The sequence below is a fragment of the Daucus carota genome, chromosome 2 (genome assembly GCF_001625215.2).
Source record: "Daucus carota subsp. sativus chromosome 2, DH1 v3.0, whole genome shotgun sequence".
In the NCBI taxonomy this organism is placed as follows: Eukaryota; Viridiplantae; Streptophyta; class Magnoliopsida; order Apiales; family Apiaceae; genus Daucus; species Daucus carota.
The window spans coordinates 39,090,868-39,108,754 of record NC_030382.2 but is presented as its reverse complement, the minus strand read 5'-3'; the positions used below and the strand labels follow the sequence as shown (position 1 = coordinate 39,108,754).

General features: G+C 31.7%; 2 protein-coding genes across 2 annotated transcripts; both read right to left on the bottom strand.

Annotated features, from left to right (window-relative positions):
* Positions 1-164: 164 nt before the first annotated feature.
* LOC108205724 (protein WVD2-like 6) lies at positions 165-6,139 on the bottom strand. The gene is made up of 9 exons (XM_017375763.2): positions 5,864-6,139; positions 5,134-5,418; positions 4,883-5,047; positions 4,655-4,716; positions 4,439-4,500; positions 3,772-3,863; positions 3,607-3,678; positions 3,414-3,521; positions 165-928 (listed from the first exon to the last, which is right to left on the bottom strand). The coding sequence occupies exons 2-9, from the start codon at positions 5,389-5,391 to the stop codon at positions 488-490; spliced, it is 1,260 nt and encodes a 419-aa protein (XP_017231252.1). The 5' UTR covers positions 5,392-5,418; positions 5,864-6,139; the 3' UTR covers positions 165-487.
* Positions 6,140-13,803: 7,664 nt separating this feature from the next.
* On the bottom strand, positions 13,804-17,026 carry LOC108205629 (G-type lectin S-receptor-like serine/threonine-protein kinase SD2-5). Its single transcript, XM_017375617.2, has one exon. The coding sequence runs from the start codon at positions 16,434-16,436 to the stop codon at positions 13,992-13,994; it is 2,445 nt and encodes an 814-aa protein (XP_017231106.1). The 5' UTR covers positions 16,437-17,026; the 3' UTR covers positions 13,804-13,991.
* Between the last annotated feature and the right edge of the window lie 861 nt (positions 17,027-17,887).

Genomic DNA, 17,887 nt, shown 5'->3' with positions numbered 1-17,887 from the left:
TAATCAAAGGTGAACTTCACCTTTCAGTCATTTTGAGCAAAACTTATAAACTAAATCAATATGTTTTCAAAGAAACAAACATGCAGTTTTATAGACTACAGGATATTTAAGCACACATGTTCCAGTGCAAACTTATCCACATTTTTGTTCCCGAAACAGGTGAATCATTGAAACAAAACTTGTCCACTTCCCTAATGTCGAACAGCCATGGCATATTAAATGTGAATTATAGCGAGACGAGTGGTGATGAAATGTTATTCAGGACTCTAGAATACTGGGTCATCAAACCAGAAATAATCAAATTAAATGCACAACACAATCAAATCTTGTTGCTGATTATGAACAAGACGCAGTATATCACTGTTAAATATCATACCTTCAATCCCCTCTGACGACTATCATTCATGTCCATATCAATTTTTCTTCAATTCTTTGATGATAATGATGTACTCTCATCTCTATGAGCACGCTTGTTCCTCTGCTCACTTTAGTACTCTGATGTGATAGTTTCCTGCATCAGTATACCGTCTTTGACTTCAGGTGCATAACTGATGTCGGACTGAATCAAGCTTGGGTCAACATGTGGTTCCACATTGTTTTGAACTGAACTTGCATTACTAGTATCAGATTCTGAAGTTTCTTGAGACACCAATTTATTTGTTTCTTCCACTAGGATAATCTTCTGAGATGCAGCTGCATTTTTTTCACTTGCCATGTTGGTTTTCTGTGAAGGCAGCTTAGGAAGGGACTTCCGCATAGGCTTCTTTAATTGAATGGTAGAAGGTCCTTTAGCAGAATTTTTCTGAATCAATTTGTCATCGACACTTAACCTGCTGGAACGGATATGACGTCCACTGTTTTCTTCAGAATCTCCACTGAGCAATTCTTTGCGAGCAAACTTGGGGGACTTTGCTCTTGTTGTTGGTTTCTGTATCACAATCACAGAAAACATAATGCCATCAATATACTGAACCAAAAGACTCCAATTCATGCTACCTCGCAAGTCGCAAGACAATTGTTCAGGCGTTGTGATTGCTTTCCAGCAAGTCTTTATAAAGAAGAGAATCATGTAAATTTGCATGCAACCCTTTAACGATCATCTACGATAAGTCGATTACCAATTGGGACCTATTCTAATCTTCTAAATAAATCATCATCCTTTACTGTTCATTGCTTTACAGTTGTCCAGGACCCTAGCCTACAGGAAAACTAAAGCTCTGAGCCCAATCTAACCTCTCCGTGCACTTATATTTTAAGAATATTAGGGTGCAGTTATGGGAACTGGTCAACAAGAAAGCACCAAAAGAACGATGCTTACGCATCAAGCACTCATGGTTAGTTTCTTCACCATCAATAAACAATTGTGTAAAGGAATCTTTAAATCTTAGTTATTGCAAGTAAGTGGAGGAGATCTAGTCACCACCTCATACCAGTAAAGACAAATAAGCCCCAACACACCTGAACATAATTTCCACTTAATGAGTATATTGTTTATCAGATTTTCTAGTGTGGGCCCCTGGGCACACACTAACAACCACTTTTTGACTAGATTAAGGATTTCTATTGGCTAAAATCTCATTAATAATCATGGCCCCAGGCATGCACAAAAAGCATGACCAATAAAAACCCCCAACCTCAACAAAAAGTAGTTGTTAGTGTGTGCCCATGGGCACACACTAGAAAGACCCAATGTTTATATATCATATATAGTTTACATTTGGTAGCAAAGATTAAGGGTTTAAACTTTGTGAAGGCACAAGTGTGTCGAATTGTAGATTTTTTTCGGTTGGCCATTTCCAAACAAATAGTAAAAATTTGAGGTAGACCAGCCAGGGGACTTCGCCACTGAAAACAAATATGATGGTCCTGATGATGTAAATTGTTGGCTCCTTCATGGAATCATTGTGTGTTTTAGATGCTGCTGACTGTATAGAAATTTATTTATTTTTGAATAAATTGTATAGAAATTTTTAAAACTACTGTTTTCTATCTGTGAAAGATATTTACCTTCCATAGACTGAGGAAAAGTCCTCCTGTCAATCTACTGGTCAAAGGACACAAGCAAAGACATCAGCACTCTAATGTGTGTTCTGCATCCTTGAAACAAATAGACATCTAAAACTTTATTGTTTCTATAAAGGCCTGTTAAGGTACATAACTGTAGCAGGTTGAGTTGTATCCTCTAGCAATGTCACTCGACATATTAAAGCCTTTTCTGACCAAAATTTCTCCAAGACAATGACCCTAGTACTTTAGAATGTCAGATGCTTACAAGAAATCTTAGATGTACAGCTACAGAGACCAGCACAATTACACAGAGGGGAAAGGAGAAAGAACAAGGATGACATTTCGTATACGAAAAAAAACAATTACAAGGTGCATGAAAGTTGATATGTAAGTCAGAACAACATAGGTTTGGTATACTTTAAAGTCAAAAATCAACAACAATCCTAAATTTAATGGACATTTAACATTAAGTGAGCAAATTAGATGGCAAAGGAGATTATCATGATCCTAAGTTCTTCACTTAGTGCATAGGGCATTTTGATGTTAGCTCAGCTTATAAAGTGTTTCTTATTCACCACAGTGATGTACTGGGGTTTTCTCAATCTTTCTTTCAATTTCCTATTCCCTAATGACAAATTCTTTCAAAAGTAGGATCACATTTTAACAAAAAAAATTATGTCCAGCTATACCGACTAGACATCTAAAGTTTGGCTATATTTTTCTTTATAAGTGTTTTAGCATGATTTCCACCTAATTAACAGTTTTAAATGTATATTACTCCTAGATATGATACAATTTTTATTTTTTAAAATGTTATATCCTAGGTTCTATAAGCCGAGTTCTAAATGTAAGAGATCAAACTCCTGATCCCTTAACGCTCTCCCACGAGACTGCCGATATTGACTCTTGTATTATGGCTAACAACTTATTACAAATACCATCTAGATAGATGGGGAAAATACACATATAAAGACAGAACAAATAAAACTATGTGAATTTATACGACTATTTATGTTATATTGCTGTCATCTGATGCCCTTTTTGCAACCACTAAAAAATTCATACTTATCAGAATCTTATAAACTCTCCTCTCAAAAGACGGGGGTCTTCAAAGAAACAGTCTTCTACTCTGTTTTTAGGAGTAGAGGTAAAGTCAGCATACATCACATCTTAAGCAGACCTGACTTGCAAATGGGACATATTGGGCATGTCTTATTTGGTTTTCTTCAATTAGTTTATATAACTATTAAAGGTGACATTGAAATTTCTTTAAAAGGTTAACAAGTAAATTAGTTGGTAGCCTCCAAGTTTTCTATCTCCACTATTTCCTTAAACATATAACAAAGAAAAATACCAACAAATTATTGGATATTCATCATTATAAGTTATAGTTTGGACTAGACTACCTTCTTCAACTCTGGTTTGGGAGGAGGTTCCTGATAGAAGCTTGGCATGGGTGTAGCTTTAAATTTCAAACTCTTCCTCAACATCTTAATCTCAGCTTCTTGTTGCTCCTGTTTAAATATGTGCAGAATAGCATAAATACAAATGCAGAGTCTAGTCTATATCTTTAATTGAATCCCAGCAATCATATAGTACCTTGGTTTTAGCTTGTAGGTCACTCTTCTCCATTTCCTTGGCCTGGATCTTTTCCTCAAGTTTCGAGAAGTACTAAACAAGAGAAAGTCCAGAAACTTCTCAATCTAAGTTGAACAAATCACCATAGTTCTTGTGGATGATGTAATCATGCATAAAAAAACTAACCTCTCTTCTCTTCTCAGCTCTTTCATTGCACTTAAAACTGAAACCATATGAAGGCAGCATACCTGCTCTTTGGGGTTTACCATCTCCTGTACCTGGCTTCCAACAGATACTTAATAACATACTGGTAATTGGATCAATAAACCAAGTTAATTAAATTAGAACTTGGATTTTACTGGAAATAATTAGGCAATCAACAATGCCCGTATTTTGTAATGATTACAGTTTATCCTCTAACAAGTCTAATTGTGCTAATTAGTATATTGTACTCCCTCAATTCCCACTTCTCCTATTCCCACAACTTCAGTTCCATCATCACATGTTATTTCCATACAAATAGCTAGTACGGAGTAATTGTTTGTTCAATCTTTCATATCAAGCAGAAAATTAATCTAAAAGGGTAAAGAGAAATAATGTGATGACCTAAACTGAGGGCTGACCCAGAATTTGACGAGGCCATAGTCAAATTCAAGTTAACAGGCCCTTAAGTTCGAAGGGCCCTAGGCACAAGTCTGACTTGCCTATAAAAGGCCGCCCCTTCCTGAACTAGTAGTCGTAGAGAGATGCAGTACAGTAGTACAAGTGATCCAGATAACAATAGATAAGTTTTGATATTAAGGGTGTTCATGATTAGGGTAAATGGGAGCAGAAGACCTGAGGGAAGACTAACCAGTGTTGCCTTCAGCTTTATTTGGCTCGAGTTTTATCCCTTTGTCTGGTTTCATCTTCTCTCTGCAGTCCAGAAATTACAATAAATAAAATTCTAAAAAGCTACAAGAAGATATGCATTCTCACTTAAAAATAAACAAAGCAAGCAATTCAAGAGCAATGTAAAGCTCTGCCGAGCAGAAAGATAAGTAATTCCACAAGAGCACAAGGATCATACAATAGGACTTGTGATTCTGTCACATTCTCCGAAGCTGACCGTCCATTGCAAATTTTTGATTGCTGAATAAAACCAATAGTATCACCATTAAAATGACCATAAAAACAAGGCTAGTAATTAGTGCTTGGAAATAAACCACAAAAAAAAAAAAAAAAAAGAATATGAACAACTATTTAAACTTGTTGGAAGCCATTAGACATAGTGTAGATTATAACTATATACACACACCTTAACTTGAGAAGGAGTTGATCGTAACATATTTCCCTCCTTGTTACTCTTCACTTGCGTACCTGAAGCTTTTTTGGGGCCCAAATGCTTCCCATTCTTAGAAGTGACAATATCTTTTCGAAATGTAGGACCCTTCGACTCATTCATTTCTTTCACTTCAGGCTCCTATTGGTAAAATATCATAGATTTGTAAATATAGTATAATGCGGAAATAGAATACATAAAAGTACATTGCAAGCTGCATTTGCTACCTTAGATACTGCAAGGCTATTACTCTGATCAGACAACATTGATGGGTCCACTTCCTGACCTAAGGAGTTTCCATTCAGCTGAAGCATTTCTTTAAAATTTCCAATCGATTCTTCAATGTCGGAACTACTTTTAGTAGTCCCACTTACTTCCTCCTGAGACATTTCTTCTTTCCACTTATTTGGAACTTGTTCGTGTACTCCATTTTCACCTGTCGGTCCATTTTCTGCAGCAGGTATGTAGATATCAGTATCCGTCATACTCTGCAAATTGGATGACACTCCCACCTGCGAACACAAGCAAATCCATCAGTAAAGAATACAACACATTACATTCAAAGTGAATAATTGCCAAATCTTGAACATTACTATAACATAATTACAACCATCAGAATAACCAAGAATGACAAGTCATTACATATGTAGAACAAATCATAAATCAAAAATCTAAAGATCACACAACTTCTATTAAAAATCCAATCTTTACCCATTGCAACATTACATACATACATCAGCACTTATCAAGCACAACCCAAATTAGATCTCCTATTATACTTAAAAATCCAATCTTTACAACATAAGATTCAGCTAAACACAAAAGTTCATTAGGATTGCAAGAAATACAAAACATACACAGCCAAGCACAAATCAATGAGATTGCATTGAGATCTCAAGTACATATACATTAGCACACAAATCATAAACAGAAAATTAGAGTAGAGTAGAGACTGACCCAGTAATGAATCTGAAAGCAAAAGGGATTGTTGATCTTGAGAATATAGTAAATCTGAAGTGATAAAACACACTACTTACAAGTTACATCACAAAATGTGAAAAAAATTGCAGGGCTCATTATTGATTCATGGGTTTTGTGTTTGTTTGTTTTAATAAATATATATTCTTGAAATGCAAAAGGGTCTTAAAGATTACACTGCAGATCAGTAAGTATAATTTATAGACACAGCAGTGTTTTCAGACAAAAGATTTTGTTTGTAAGGGTGCGTTTTTTATGCTGTAGGAGTGATGTCAACCTCAGTATAAAAAGGTGCTGTTGTAAATACCCGTTTTTAAAATAAATAAACGCGTGTTTATCTTTTTTCAAAAAGATTTAAGTATCAATCAATTTCACATACGGAACTGGTGACTAGTTATTAATATATATATATATAAAGGTGAATGCGGGCGCCTTTAGAATTGTTCGATTCAGTCTTCTAATTTTTCTTAAATTTCGGATAAAAAATATGGTTATAATTCAAAAAATCATGTTTAAGAATTCTAAAAGTGATACAATTCTTTTATTATTGAATTCTAAAGATGTATTTATGAATCCTAAAAAGAGTAGGATTATATTTATTTAAACTAACAATCATATATAAAATACAATTTATATTTAAGATTTGTAAGGTGATACGTACAATTTTTATTTTCAATTTAGTCTTATATTTTTTTTTTTAAATTTTCTGAATGCGGGCGTCTCTAGAAATGCTCGATTCAGTCTTCTAATTTTTCTTAAATTTCGGATAGAAAATATAGTTATAATTCAAAAAATCATGTTTAAGAATTCTAAAAGTGATACAATTCTTTTCTTATTGAATTCTAAAGATGTATTTAGGAATCCTAAAAAGAGTAGGATTATATTTATTTAAACTAACAATCAAATATAAAATACAATTTATATTTAAGATTTGTAAGGTAATACGTACAATTTTTATTTTCAATTTAGTCTTATATTTTTTTTTTTAAATTTCGTATAGAAAATAAAGGATGGCAAAGATAATAATCATTAAAAAACACTAATAGCAAAAAAAATTAGAACCATAAAAGAGTAATAATTTTAAATTAATAAATAGGAATCATAAAATAAAAATAATTAACAAAAAAAATAGGATAGTATATAAAATAGGAAATATATATTGATTTTATAATAACGTAAATGATTCTTGATTAGTATTGCGTTTGACGGGCACGGGAGGCGGCCCAAACCAATTTTCATTTAAATAATAGTAAATTTTTTATTAGTATTATGTTTGACGGCAAAGTGGCTAATATAATTTTTTTTATCTATGTTATAATATTTGTTTTTTAAAACGGTACCACAGTTCAAAATAATTTTTATCTAATTATAGTTATAATTTAAAAAATCAACTTGAAGGATTCCAAAAGTTAATACAATTCTTTTTTTTTTTTTCGGATTCTAGAGGTAATACAATCTTTTTATTATTTAGGAATGCCAAAAGGAATATGATTATATTTATTTAAACTAATAATCATAGATAAAATACAATTTATATTTAAGATTTATAAGGTAATACGTACAATTTTATTTCTGATTTAGTCTTATAATTTTCTTAAATTTGGAATAGAAAATAAAGAATTGTAAAGATAATAATCATTAAAAAACTAATACCAAAAATATTAGAACCATAAAAGAATAATAATTTTAAACTAATAAATAAGAGTCAAAAAATAAAAATAATTAACATATAAAATAATACATATAAAATAAGAATCATATATTGATTTTATGATAATGTTGATTAGTATTGTGTTTGACGGGCACGGTAGGCGGCCCAAACTAATTTTTATCTAAATAATAATAAATTTTCTATTAGTATTATGTTTGACAAGAAAGTGGCTAAAATAATTTTTTATCTATGTTATAATATATATTTTTGTTAAAACGGGACCACAGTTCAAAATACTTTTTGTCCAATTATAATCTTTAATTTTATCATAATTAGAATAATTTTATTAGTATGTGTTTGGTAGTAAGGCGACTCAAACTAATATCTAAATTATAATGTTTTGTTATTGGTATTGTGTTTGATAATAGAGCGGCTCAAACTAATTCTGATCTAAATTATAGTATTTAATTTTATCATAAAAATAATAATTATGGATTAATATTGTCTTTGACGGGAAGGAGGTTCAAACTAATTTTATTATTAGTATTGTGTTTGACAGGATGGTCACTTAAACAAATTTTTATACCAATTACAATATTTTTTATTTGTGATATGTTTAACGGAAAGATGACTCAAAATAATTTCTATGTTATTATAATACTGATTCATATCAAAATTTATCACGCCGCAGCGAAGCGCGGCTTTTTTCACTAGTTAATTCTATAATATATAATGTCAAAAATTTAATGCGATGGAGGGAATATCAAATAATAATCACATCAGTTAAATTAAGGGGTAATTTTTGTTATCTTTCTTGTTTAATTTGGGCACGATAATTTAAATATGAATTCTTTAATATTTTACAGCACATATATAATATAACTGTATAACGTGTATATAATTTTAATAGTCAAGCCGGAAGCAATTCATTGTTGAATAATTTTATTCAAGGTACTAAACTCGTTGGAAAAAAAAAAACTCGTTGCAACTATTTTATTAACGGAATAACAGGTGATTAAACAATAGCCACACGGTGATATAATAGACTTCGCCGTTTATAAGATCTGGCTCATCTAACATTTGATCCGTTAAGATTAAGATTTATCTCCAATTTATTTGTGTTATGAAATAAATTTTTTCTAATCACCTATTTATTCATTACATCGCAAGAATGATGAATCTGCAGGGATCATTTGTGTTTGGGATATTTTGAAATCATGTATGGGTATTTCAAACTTAACTAGAATTTCAATTTAAAAATAAATAATATTTAAAAATTTATATTGTAAGATTTGGAAGTATAAATTTTAGATATTTAAAGGGATAGGTAGGTATGGGATAAATTTCATTTCTCATATTTTTATCTTTGTTGAAATAATTAAATTTAAATATTTAATACAAAACTTAATTTTTTGAATATATTAATTCCAATCTTAAATCAAACACATGATATGAAGTACAAATATGATCGTATCCTTGATGAAATATAATTATACGGTGATGTTATGGAAAATATTCCAATATATTTTTTTGATAATATTCAATATTTAACCTTTAGAAAAAATAAAAAACAGAAAAAACATTCAACTTTTTTTTTTTTGAAGAAAAAGACATCTATACTATACTATTAAAGCCGAAACATTAAAAGTTTGGTCGGTCGGTACACGGGCTTTTATATAGACTTTTATAATTAACGGGCTTCAAAAAAATTAGTGGGCTTCAAACAAATCAAAAAATAAAACAAATATACAATCAAAACATAAAACAAATATAAAACCTATTTGACTATACAAAAACTAAAGTCAAACCTTAAAAAATACTATATTATTAAAGTCGAAATATTAAAAATTTGATCGATCGGTACACGGGCTTTTATACATACTTTTATAATTAGCGGCTTCAAACATAAAACAAATATAAAATCTATTTGAGTATACAAAAACTAAAGTCAAACCTTAAAAAAAATACTATCTTATTAAAGTCGAAACATTAAAAATTTGATTGGTCGGGACACAGGCTTTTATACGGACTTTTATAATTAACGGCTTCAAACAAAATTAGTGGACTTCAAGCAAAATATAAACAAATCAAAACATAAAACAAATATAATATCAAAACATAAAACAAATATAAGACCTATTTGACTATACCAAAAACTAAAGTCAAACCTTAAAAAATATATACACATCTATACTATAATATTAAAGCTGAAACATTGAAAATTTGATCAGTCGGTACTTGGGCCAAAATACGGGCCTATCTCTATACAAATTATTCTTTTTAACTAAAATATTTTATTTTTTATATTTTCTAATTAAAAAAACTCCATTATTTAAAATAACATCGAAAAACATAGTAATTACCTTTTTAACTAAAACACATTAATTTTTTTATATATTCTGACTAAAATACGGATCTTCTACAATTAACACGGGCCACATATATTATAATTTTATTCTCACAATAATATTAGTTTACTATACTATTAAAGCCGAAACATTAAAAATTGCATCGGTCGGTACACGGGCTTTTATACATACTTTTATAATTAGCGGCTTCAAACATAAAACAAATATAAAATCTATTTGAGTATACAAAAACTAAAGTCAAACCTTAAAAAATACTATCTTATTAAAGTCGAAACATTAAAATTTTGATTGGTCGGGACACAGGCTTTTATACGGACTTTTATAATTAACGGCTTCAAACAAAATTAGCGGACTTCAAGCAAAATATAAACAAATCAAAACATAAAACAAATATAAGATCAAAACATAAAACAAATATAAGACCTATTTGACTATACCAAAAACTAAAGTCAAATCTTAAAAAATATATACACATCTATACTATAATATTAAAGCTGAAATATTGAAAATTTGATCAGTCGGTACTTGGGCCAAAATACGGGCCTATCTCTATACAAATTATTCTTTTTAACTAAAATATTTTATTTTTTATATTTTCTAATTAAAAAAACTCCATTATTTAAAATAACATCGAAAAATATAGTAATTACCTTTTTAACTAAAACACATTATTTTTTTATATATACTGACTAAAATACGGATCTTCTACAATTAACACGGGCCACATATATTATAATTTTATTCTCACAATAATATTGGTTTACTATACTATTAAAGCCGAAATATTAAAAATTGCATCGGTCGGTACTTGGGCCAAATTATGGGCCTATTTATATAATCATTATCTTTTCAACTAAATATATTATATCTTTTTTTTATAGTTCCAGCTAAAAAAACTCAATTTTCTAAGAATAATATTGGACAACATAGTAATTACCAATTATTCTTTTTAATTAAAATATGTTATCTTATTTTATATTTTCTAACTAAAAAACTCCATCATTTATAATAATATCGAGAAACATAGTAATTACTTTTTTAACTAAAACACATTATCTTTTTTATATTTTCTAACTAAAAAACAGATCTTTTACAATTAACACTAGCTACATATATAAAAATATAATATTATTATATATAATTATTGATAAATAACCTGTGATATTTTTCAACCAAAATACATTAACAAATACACTAATGGACTCACTTTAAAAGTAATATTATAAATCTATAAAATACTATTATAGTGTTAAATTCGAAACATGAAAAGTTCAGTTAGTCTGTGGGTCAGTCGAGTTTGGTGAGCCGGTTGGTATTCGACCCACGAACCTCTTTATTTATAACATGTTGTAATATACTTTTTATTATCTATTAAACAAAAACTTTTAGGTTAGTATGATGGGTCAGTTTTTGGTTTTACGCGTCTTTTTTAACTTAATATGTTCCATACTATATTATTAATTATCAATAATGAAATATTAAAAGATGGATTGGTTGATTTATATCTGATTTTATTGATCTCCTTAAATTATAACATGAAATAAAAAACGTATTTTAACATTCTCAGTAAAATATATATCTTCGACCTAATTTTTAATTAACCATTTTGACGAAATTAACTATTAAGAATTAATCATCTGCTAAACGAAAAATTTATTTAATCATATTATTCTATCATAATTTTATTCTCACAATAATATTACTTTAAGTTATAATATATACGATAAAATAGCAAATATTATAATCGCCCGTGCATTGCACGGGTTATAAGCTAGTTCAACTTGTTTTCGGAAAAGAAAAATACTCAACTTCTACTGGGCCTTAACAGTTGTGGTAGTGGCAGGTAGAATTGGGCCTCATATCCAGTAATACATTCCTTTTTCTAACTCTACTAAACAACAAGGCCCATGTACCTAGTCTAAATGTCCAATGTAAACCAAGTTAGAATTCTGTTTTTTTTGGCGATGCGGGCTTACTGAAAATCGTAAATGACTTTGTTTTCCAAAGATGTACGTACTCTTAAACGTTTGATAATCCCAATGACCAAGTGAAGTTGTAGCGAAGGTATTTCCGTTGGAGCAGTATCTACGTTGATAAGATGTTCGCAGACCATGCCCTCTATCCTAAAATAGAGAGGCTGTTTCCGTGAAAACCCTCAGCTTAGTGCACAATATATATAATACTTTAGCATTTTACATAAAACTTACCTAAACAGTTCCGCTTGCAAATGCATCCGTTAATGATTGAGTTGAACCCTTCCCTTAAAACTTAATGTCGTAACCCTCAAAATCTCTGTAAGCCACAAGACCTAGTCTCAATTACTATAATACGCCGTCAACTACTATAATACGTCGTCTACAGTCATTCTTATCTAATGTCATATTACCCGTGAGATTCAAGACTCCTATGTTCAAATTTAATTGATCAACCCAAATCCGACAAGGTCTACCCCTCTTTCTCTTGCCCCGAACCGATATGTGCTCGACTCTCTTAACTGGCGCTGAGTTACATTTGCACCGAACATGTTCATACCAACGTAAACGTCCCTCACTTATCTTCTTAGAGATAGACTGAACGCCTAAAAAAAAGGTCGAAAAGTAACATTCATAGTAATGATTTATATCAGAAAACACTGTAATTTAGTAATATTCAGATCAAAAATCCATAACTAATGTCTTTTAAAGAAAAAAAGTACAAAATGTTATTTTATTATTTATTATATTATAGCTACTAGTTTATAAGCATACACTTCAATACTTCAATATCAGGCTAAACATGACCTCCAACTTGATTATATAATAAATCAAAGAATCTGAAAGTTGACTAACGGGGGTGTATTCGATTGGGATTTTAATGCATTGTTTTTAGTCTATGGATTTTAATGGATTGTATGGGATTTTGATTTTTTGCGGATTTTTTGATGAAATGTCGCAGAGTTGATAGGATTTAGGTACAATGCTTCAAAATCTCATTGAATTTGGTGGGATTTCAAAAAACTTAAAATACACTGAAGAATGCCACAAAATCCATCATTTTATGAAATGAAAAAAAATCCATCAGCATTTGAATACCATCAGATTTTAATGGATTTTAAACAATCTCAATTGAATATACCATCGGATTTTAAAGCATAATTTAAAATCCCAATTGAATACCACTTAGATTTTGTAGCATAGTTTAAAATCCCAATTGAATACCTCAAGATTTTAATAGATTTCAAACAATCCCAATCGAATACCCTCGGATTTCATGAATACAAAAAAATGCTTTAAAATCCCAATCCAATACACCCCTCTAAATTTCCTCATAAACGAATTTAATTTCCCATGCAGCAACCCGGGGTCCGGGCTGGAAGAAACTTTTCTTTTTCTCTTGTCAAATACTCATTCAACAACTACACACTAATGTTTGTTTAGATGACTAAATTAGCCAAAGAGCCACTAACCCCCCTCAACATAGTCAGATATTTACACACTTTGAATAGAAAATTTATGAAGTCAAACAGCTTTTTATTTAAAAAGAGTGAGAAGAGTGTATTACAAGGTGAGCACTAATGCACCACAAGCATCTGGCCCAAAAATTTAAGATTGAAGGTGGTTAAAGAGACACATCATAGATTTCTTTTGTTATTTAATTGTTTGAGCAGTTAAGTAATGGGTAAAGTTTATTAAAAATTAGAAGCAACCACAAGAAATTTTGCACAATATGAAACTGTTTTTCTTCTGCCTCTTGATTCAAGATTATCAACTTTGCTACTGTTAACAGGCAGATTAAATTCATGATCTTAAACCAAATTAAGGCTTAAAACTCTGCATAAGACAATGGTTTCAGACAAATTATCTAATCTTTGCACACTATGTATTCATTCTTGGATTTATTTGGTGAATGCAACTCATATTGATTATTACTGTCAATGATTTTGATGAAGAACATGGTTAGCATACTCAAGAAAGTTTATACATATGATGGCTAGTAGTACAAAATTTGAGTAACCTATCAAAATATACACACAGACAAAACACAAACTGAAAATTGAAAGGCCTAAACTTGATCAAGAATGAAGAATCTTGTCGAACTTCTTCAGCTGTTATCTGGGACCTGAAAGCCTTACTGCTGAAAGATATGCATCACTATTACAATCCGATGGACCGGAGGAGGTGCCCTCTTCACTAATTGATTTGCAGAAATTGGAATACAAGCGAGAGTTCAGCTGTGATGACATTGGTGGAGGAGGAACAGGAGATAACCCTTCAAGCATTTGTACTACTTTTGTCATTGATGGTCTATGAGACATATCATCCTGGATACACCACAAAGCAACCTGGATTGCTACCATAACCCGCTCGTCTGTTTTTGCTATTTCCAGATTTTCGTCAAGAATGTCTGTTAATTTACCTTCTTCCATCATCTTAAAGGCATAAGATGGGAAATGTGATTTCTCTGAGGTTTCTGATGCGTCGTAGTTTTTTCTGCCTCCAATGATCTCAAGCAGCACCATTCCATAGCTATAAACATCACTCTTTTCAGATATGGCATAGTTAGTGATCCATTCTGGTGCAAGGTATCCTCTAGTTCCCCTTAGTGTTGTAAAGACATGACTCTGCTCTCTGCTCATTAGTTTGGCAAGACCAAAATCTGATACCTTTGCAAGGAAATTGTCATCTAGAAGCACATTTTCAGGCTTAATATCACAATGCACAATTTTAACATCGCAGTCCTCATGGAGATAAGCTAATCCTTTTGCTGTGCCTATAGCTATATTGTACCTCGTATCCCAGTCCAACTTTTCTGCTTTATTTCTCTTAAAGAGCCATTTATCCAGTGAATTATTCGCCATGAACTCATAAACAAGAAGCTTGTGTGCACCTTCTGCACAAAATCCTTTAAGTCTCACCAAGTGTAGATGATGAATGCTGCCAATGATACTAACTTCAGCTTGGAATTCCTTTTTACCTTGACCAAGGCCTTCCAACTGTTTCACAGCCAAACGAGTACCGTCCTTGAGAATTCCTTCATAAACAGAACCAAAGCCTCCTCGCCCAAGGATTGCAGAGAAGTCCTTTGTTGCAACTTGGAGATCTTTGTAAGTAAAACGAACGGGCATCCCAGATATACTTTCCAAGAAATTATCCTCTTCCGAATCTACTTTAGGAGACTCAGGCAAATCATTACTCTTTTTATAGTACCGAACTCCTGCAAAAAGTAGAACAAGAATAACAAGTGTTGTGATAACAACTATAATGGCAACAATCATAACATGTTTCTTGCTGCTTCCACCGCTGCTAGAACCTCCACCATCACCATTAGTACTTGAAATCTTTATGAATGAGACGAAACCACTTTCTTTTGAACTTTGTAAGCTTCCAACATGGTCAAAATGAAAGCAATTTCCAGATTTGTTTTCAAAGAACATGAGAAGACATGAACAATTATCAAGGCAAGATGATTTGCAACCATTTAAGTCTGTCTTAGAAGAGGGTGGAACAAACCCAAGGGCAAAATAGCCAAGGCCATCTCCAGCATCTGCAAGCTCTACAGAACCCTTAGAGCTCTTACACGGAGACACAACATCAGGTTTGCAGTTTGGTTTAGAGGCAAGGACACTAGGACATTGACAATTGTTGCTACCACAAATTTGATATGGATCACAAGCTTGAGGTCTGCTGCAAGAATCAGCCGGAATCTTTGTCGGTGAACTATTGCTTGACGTTCCACTTTCAAGAGTGTAGAATGTGATAAATCCATCACTTCCTAAAGTTGCAGCCCAGGTGGCATTTGTAACACTGTTTGAGAATATGAATTGCCATAGAAAAACTTTGTCCTTATCATAAAACCTCCAAGAATTGCCGTCAATGGATGCAGAAGTGACACCAGCACCAATTTTATTGATGGTTCTTCGATTATCCTTACCCATAGACCAATATGGTTGTGGTTTTTCAAAATTTGCATACAGGAGCATGTCTCCAGATTTCATTTCAAGAAAATAGCTCAGATTATTCGAGCCCGGATCACTAACAAGCTTCATTCCCTCACTAAACTCCTGGGTTGACAACAAAGTATTAGTCGGATGGCTAAAACTCTGCCAAACTACGCTACCATCATCGCCAACCAAAACAAGATTTCCTGAGTTCTGCAGTTCCATAACAGAAACTACTTTTTTCCCAGTGTTTGTAGACCAAATTACAGATTCACCACTTTGCAAAACAACATTGCCACTTTCATTAAACCTGAACAAATCAGAATTTTTAACTGGGGTGCCTCTATTCGCAGACCACACGGTCTTTGAACTGCTTACATGAACAATTGCCAGGACAAACAAAGTAACATCAGGAGTAGTGATGAACCCGAATCCGAAATCTGAATTGTTGGATAATAGAAACAGACCATCATTATCAATCCAATGCATCTGATCCCCTTGAAAACCTGGCTTTATACTACCATGAAATTGAACACTAGCCAAACACATTTCAGGCTGAAAGAGAACAAACAAACACATTCCTATACAATTCAAGAAAGCCCAAGTTCCCATCATCACCAAGAACAACTAAATTTTGCTGATACAAGGAAAATTCTAGCCAAAATTTGTATATTTGAAAGAAAGGAAGAGAGGGTCTAATAAAAGGAGCAACTTTTGGTATCAAAATCTGTGATCAAGACTCAAGAATTCAATATACCATCAACTTTGTCATGACCTAACAACTAAGATAGGTTTGTAAAGTACTGATGTTCTGCCTAAAAGAGAAACATACTGCAATAACATATGGCTGGGATTTCATACATGCAGAAGTTTATCTAACTAAAATTGACTAATAAAAAGATGGGAAAAAAAGAAAAGAAACAAAGACCTGGCAAAGACAAATCAGCACTGGCAACTGGGAAATCTTGTTTGAGCATGAAAAAGGAGGCAAGCTCTCTGGAGTCACATATATAGCAGCCTAGCAGGTAAGAGTGGCTGTCAATTCAGCAAACAAAATAAATTTAGGAGAAAATTTAAATGGATTTTCCCTGTTTTTATTAAGATGAAAAATCCAAACAGAATAAGATTGAATCAGTTTCTGTTGTTGTGTCGAAAGAATTAGAAAGATCTGAGGTAGGTTTGGATCTATTTAATTGTGTCATGTCTTGCAATACATGCCCAGTGTACAAATGTTTCATATTTTAAAAGATAATATTAAAAAACTGATTCCAAGATATAGATCCAGTGGTAACTTTGTTTAGTGCTACTAGGATAAAAAGGATTGAATCTTGTGACATCAAAATAAGATTGTCAAAAGGAAAATAGTACCAGTAAACATCACTTTCTACGAAAGTTAACCTTAAAATCAACCTATTTGTTTCCCTTAAGAAAACAATAGTACAGACGCAATGAAAATAAACAGGCATGGCTCAAGTTGCCTGATTATTATTGGTACTTCTAGCGAGCACGCCTGTAATTCGAGTCGAGTTAAAAAAAAATTGTTATTTAAACTAATCTAGCCTTGTATCAACCAGCTCGATTAGAACTCGGCTCGAGCTCAAATTCGAATTAGTTCATAATTATAAATACTTATTAAATTTTATTATTTACAAATATAATTAATTATAATTATTGAGTTCGGAAGTATACTCAATGTGAGTTACTTATGATGCTCAACTCTACTCCTTTAAATATGAATTCAAACTCGATTAACCGGCTCGGCTCGATCAAATTACACCACTGTGACACTGTCACTGTCACGAAGAAATACGTGCAATAAGATAAAAATGAAATATCATTTATACTAAGTTGCTACTTTCTTCGTTGCAAAAATACAACAATTTTAAAAATGAAATATTATGATAAGGAGTAGAAGATAATGAGATCATTATTCTGAATTATGCTACAACAATTTAGGGACTGTTAGGGCAATTTTAAAATGATTCTTTCCTTAAAGTAAAGACGTGAATTAGAAGTGAAAAATAAATAAATTAATAAAGCGTTTAGAAAAAAAACAGAATTTTTAA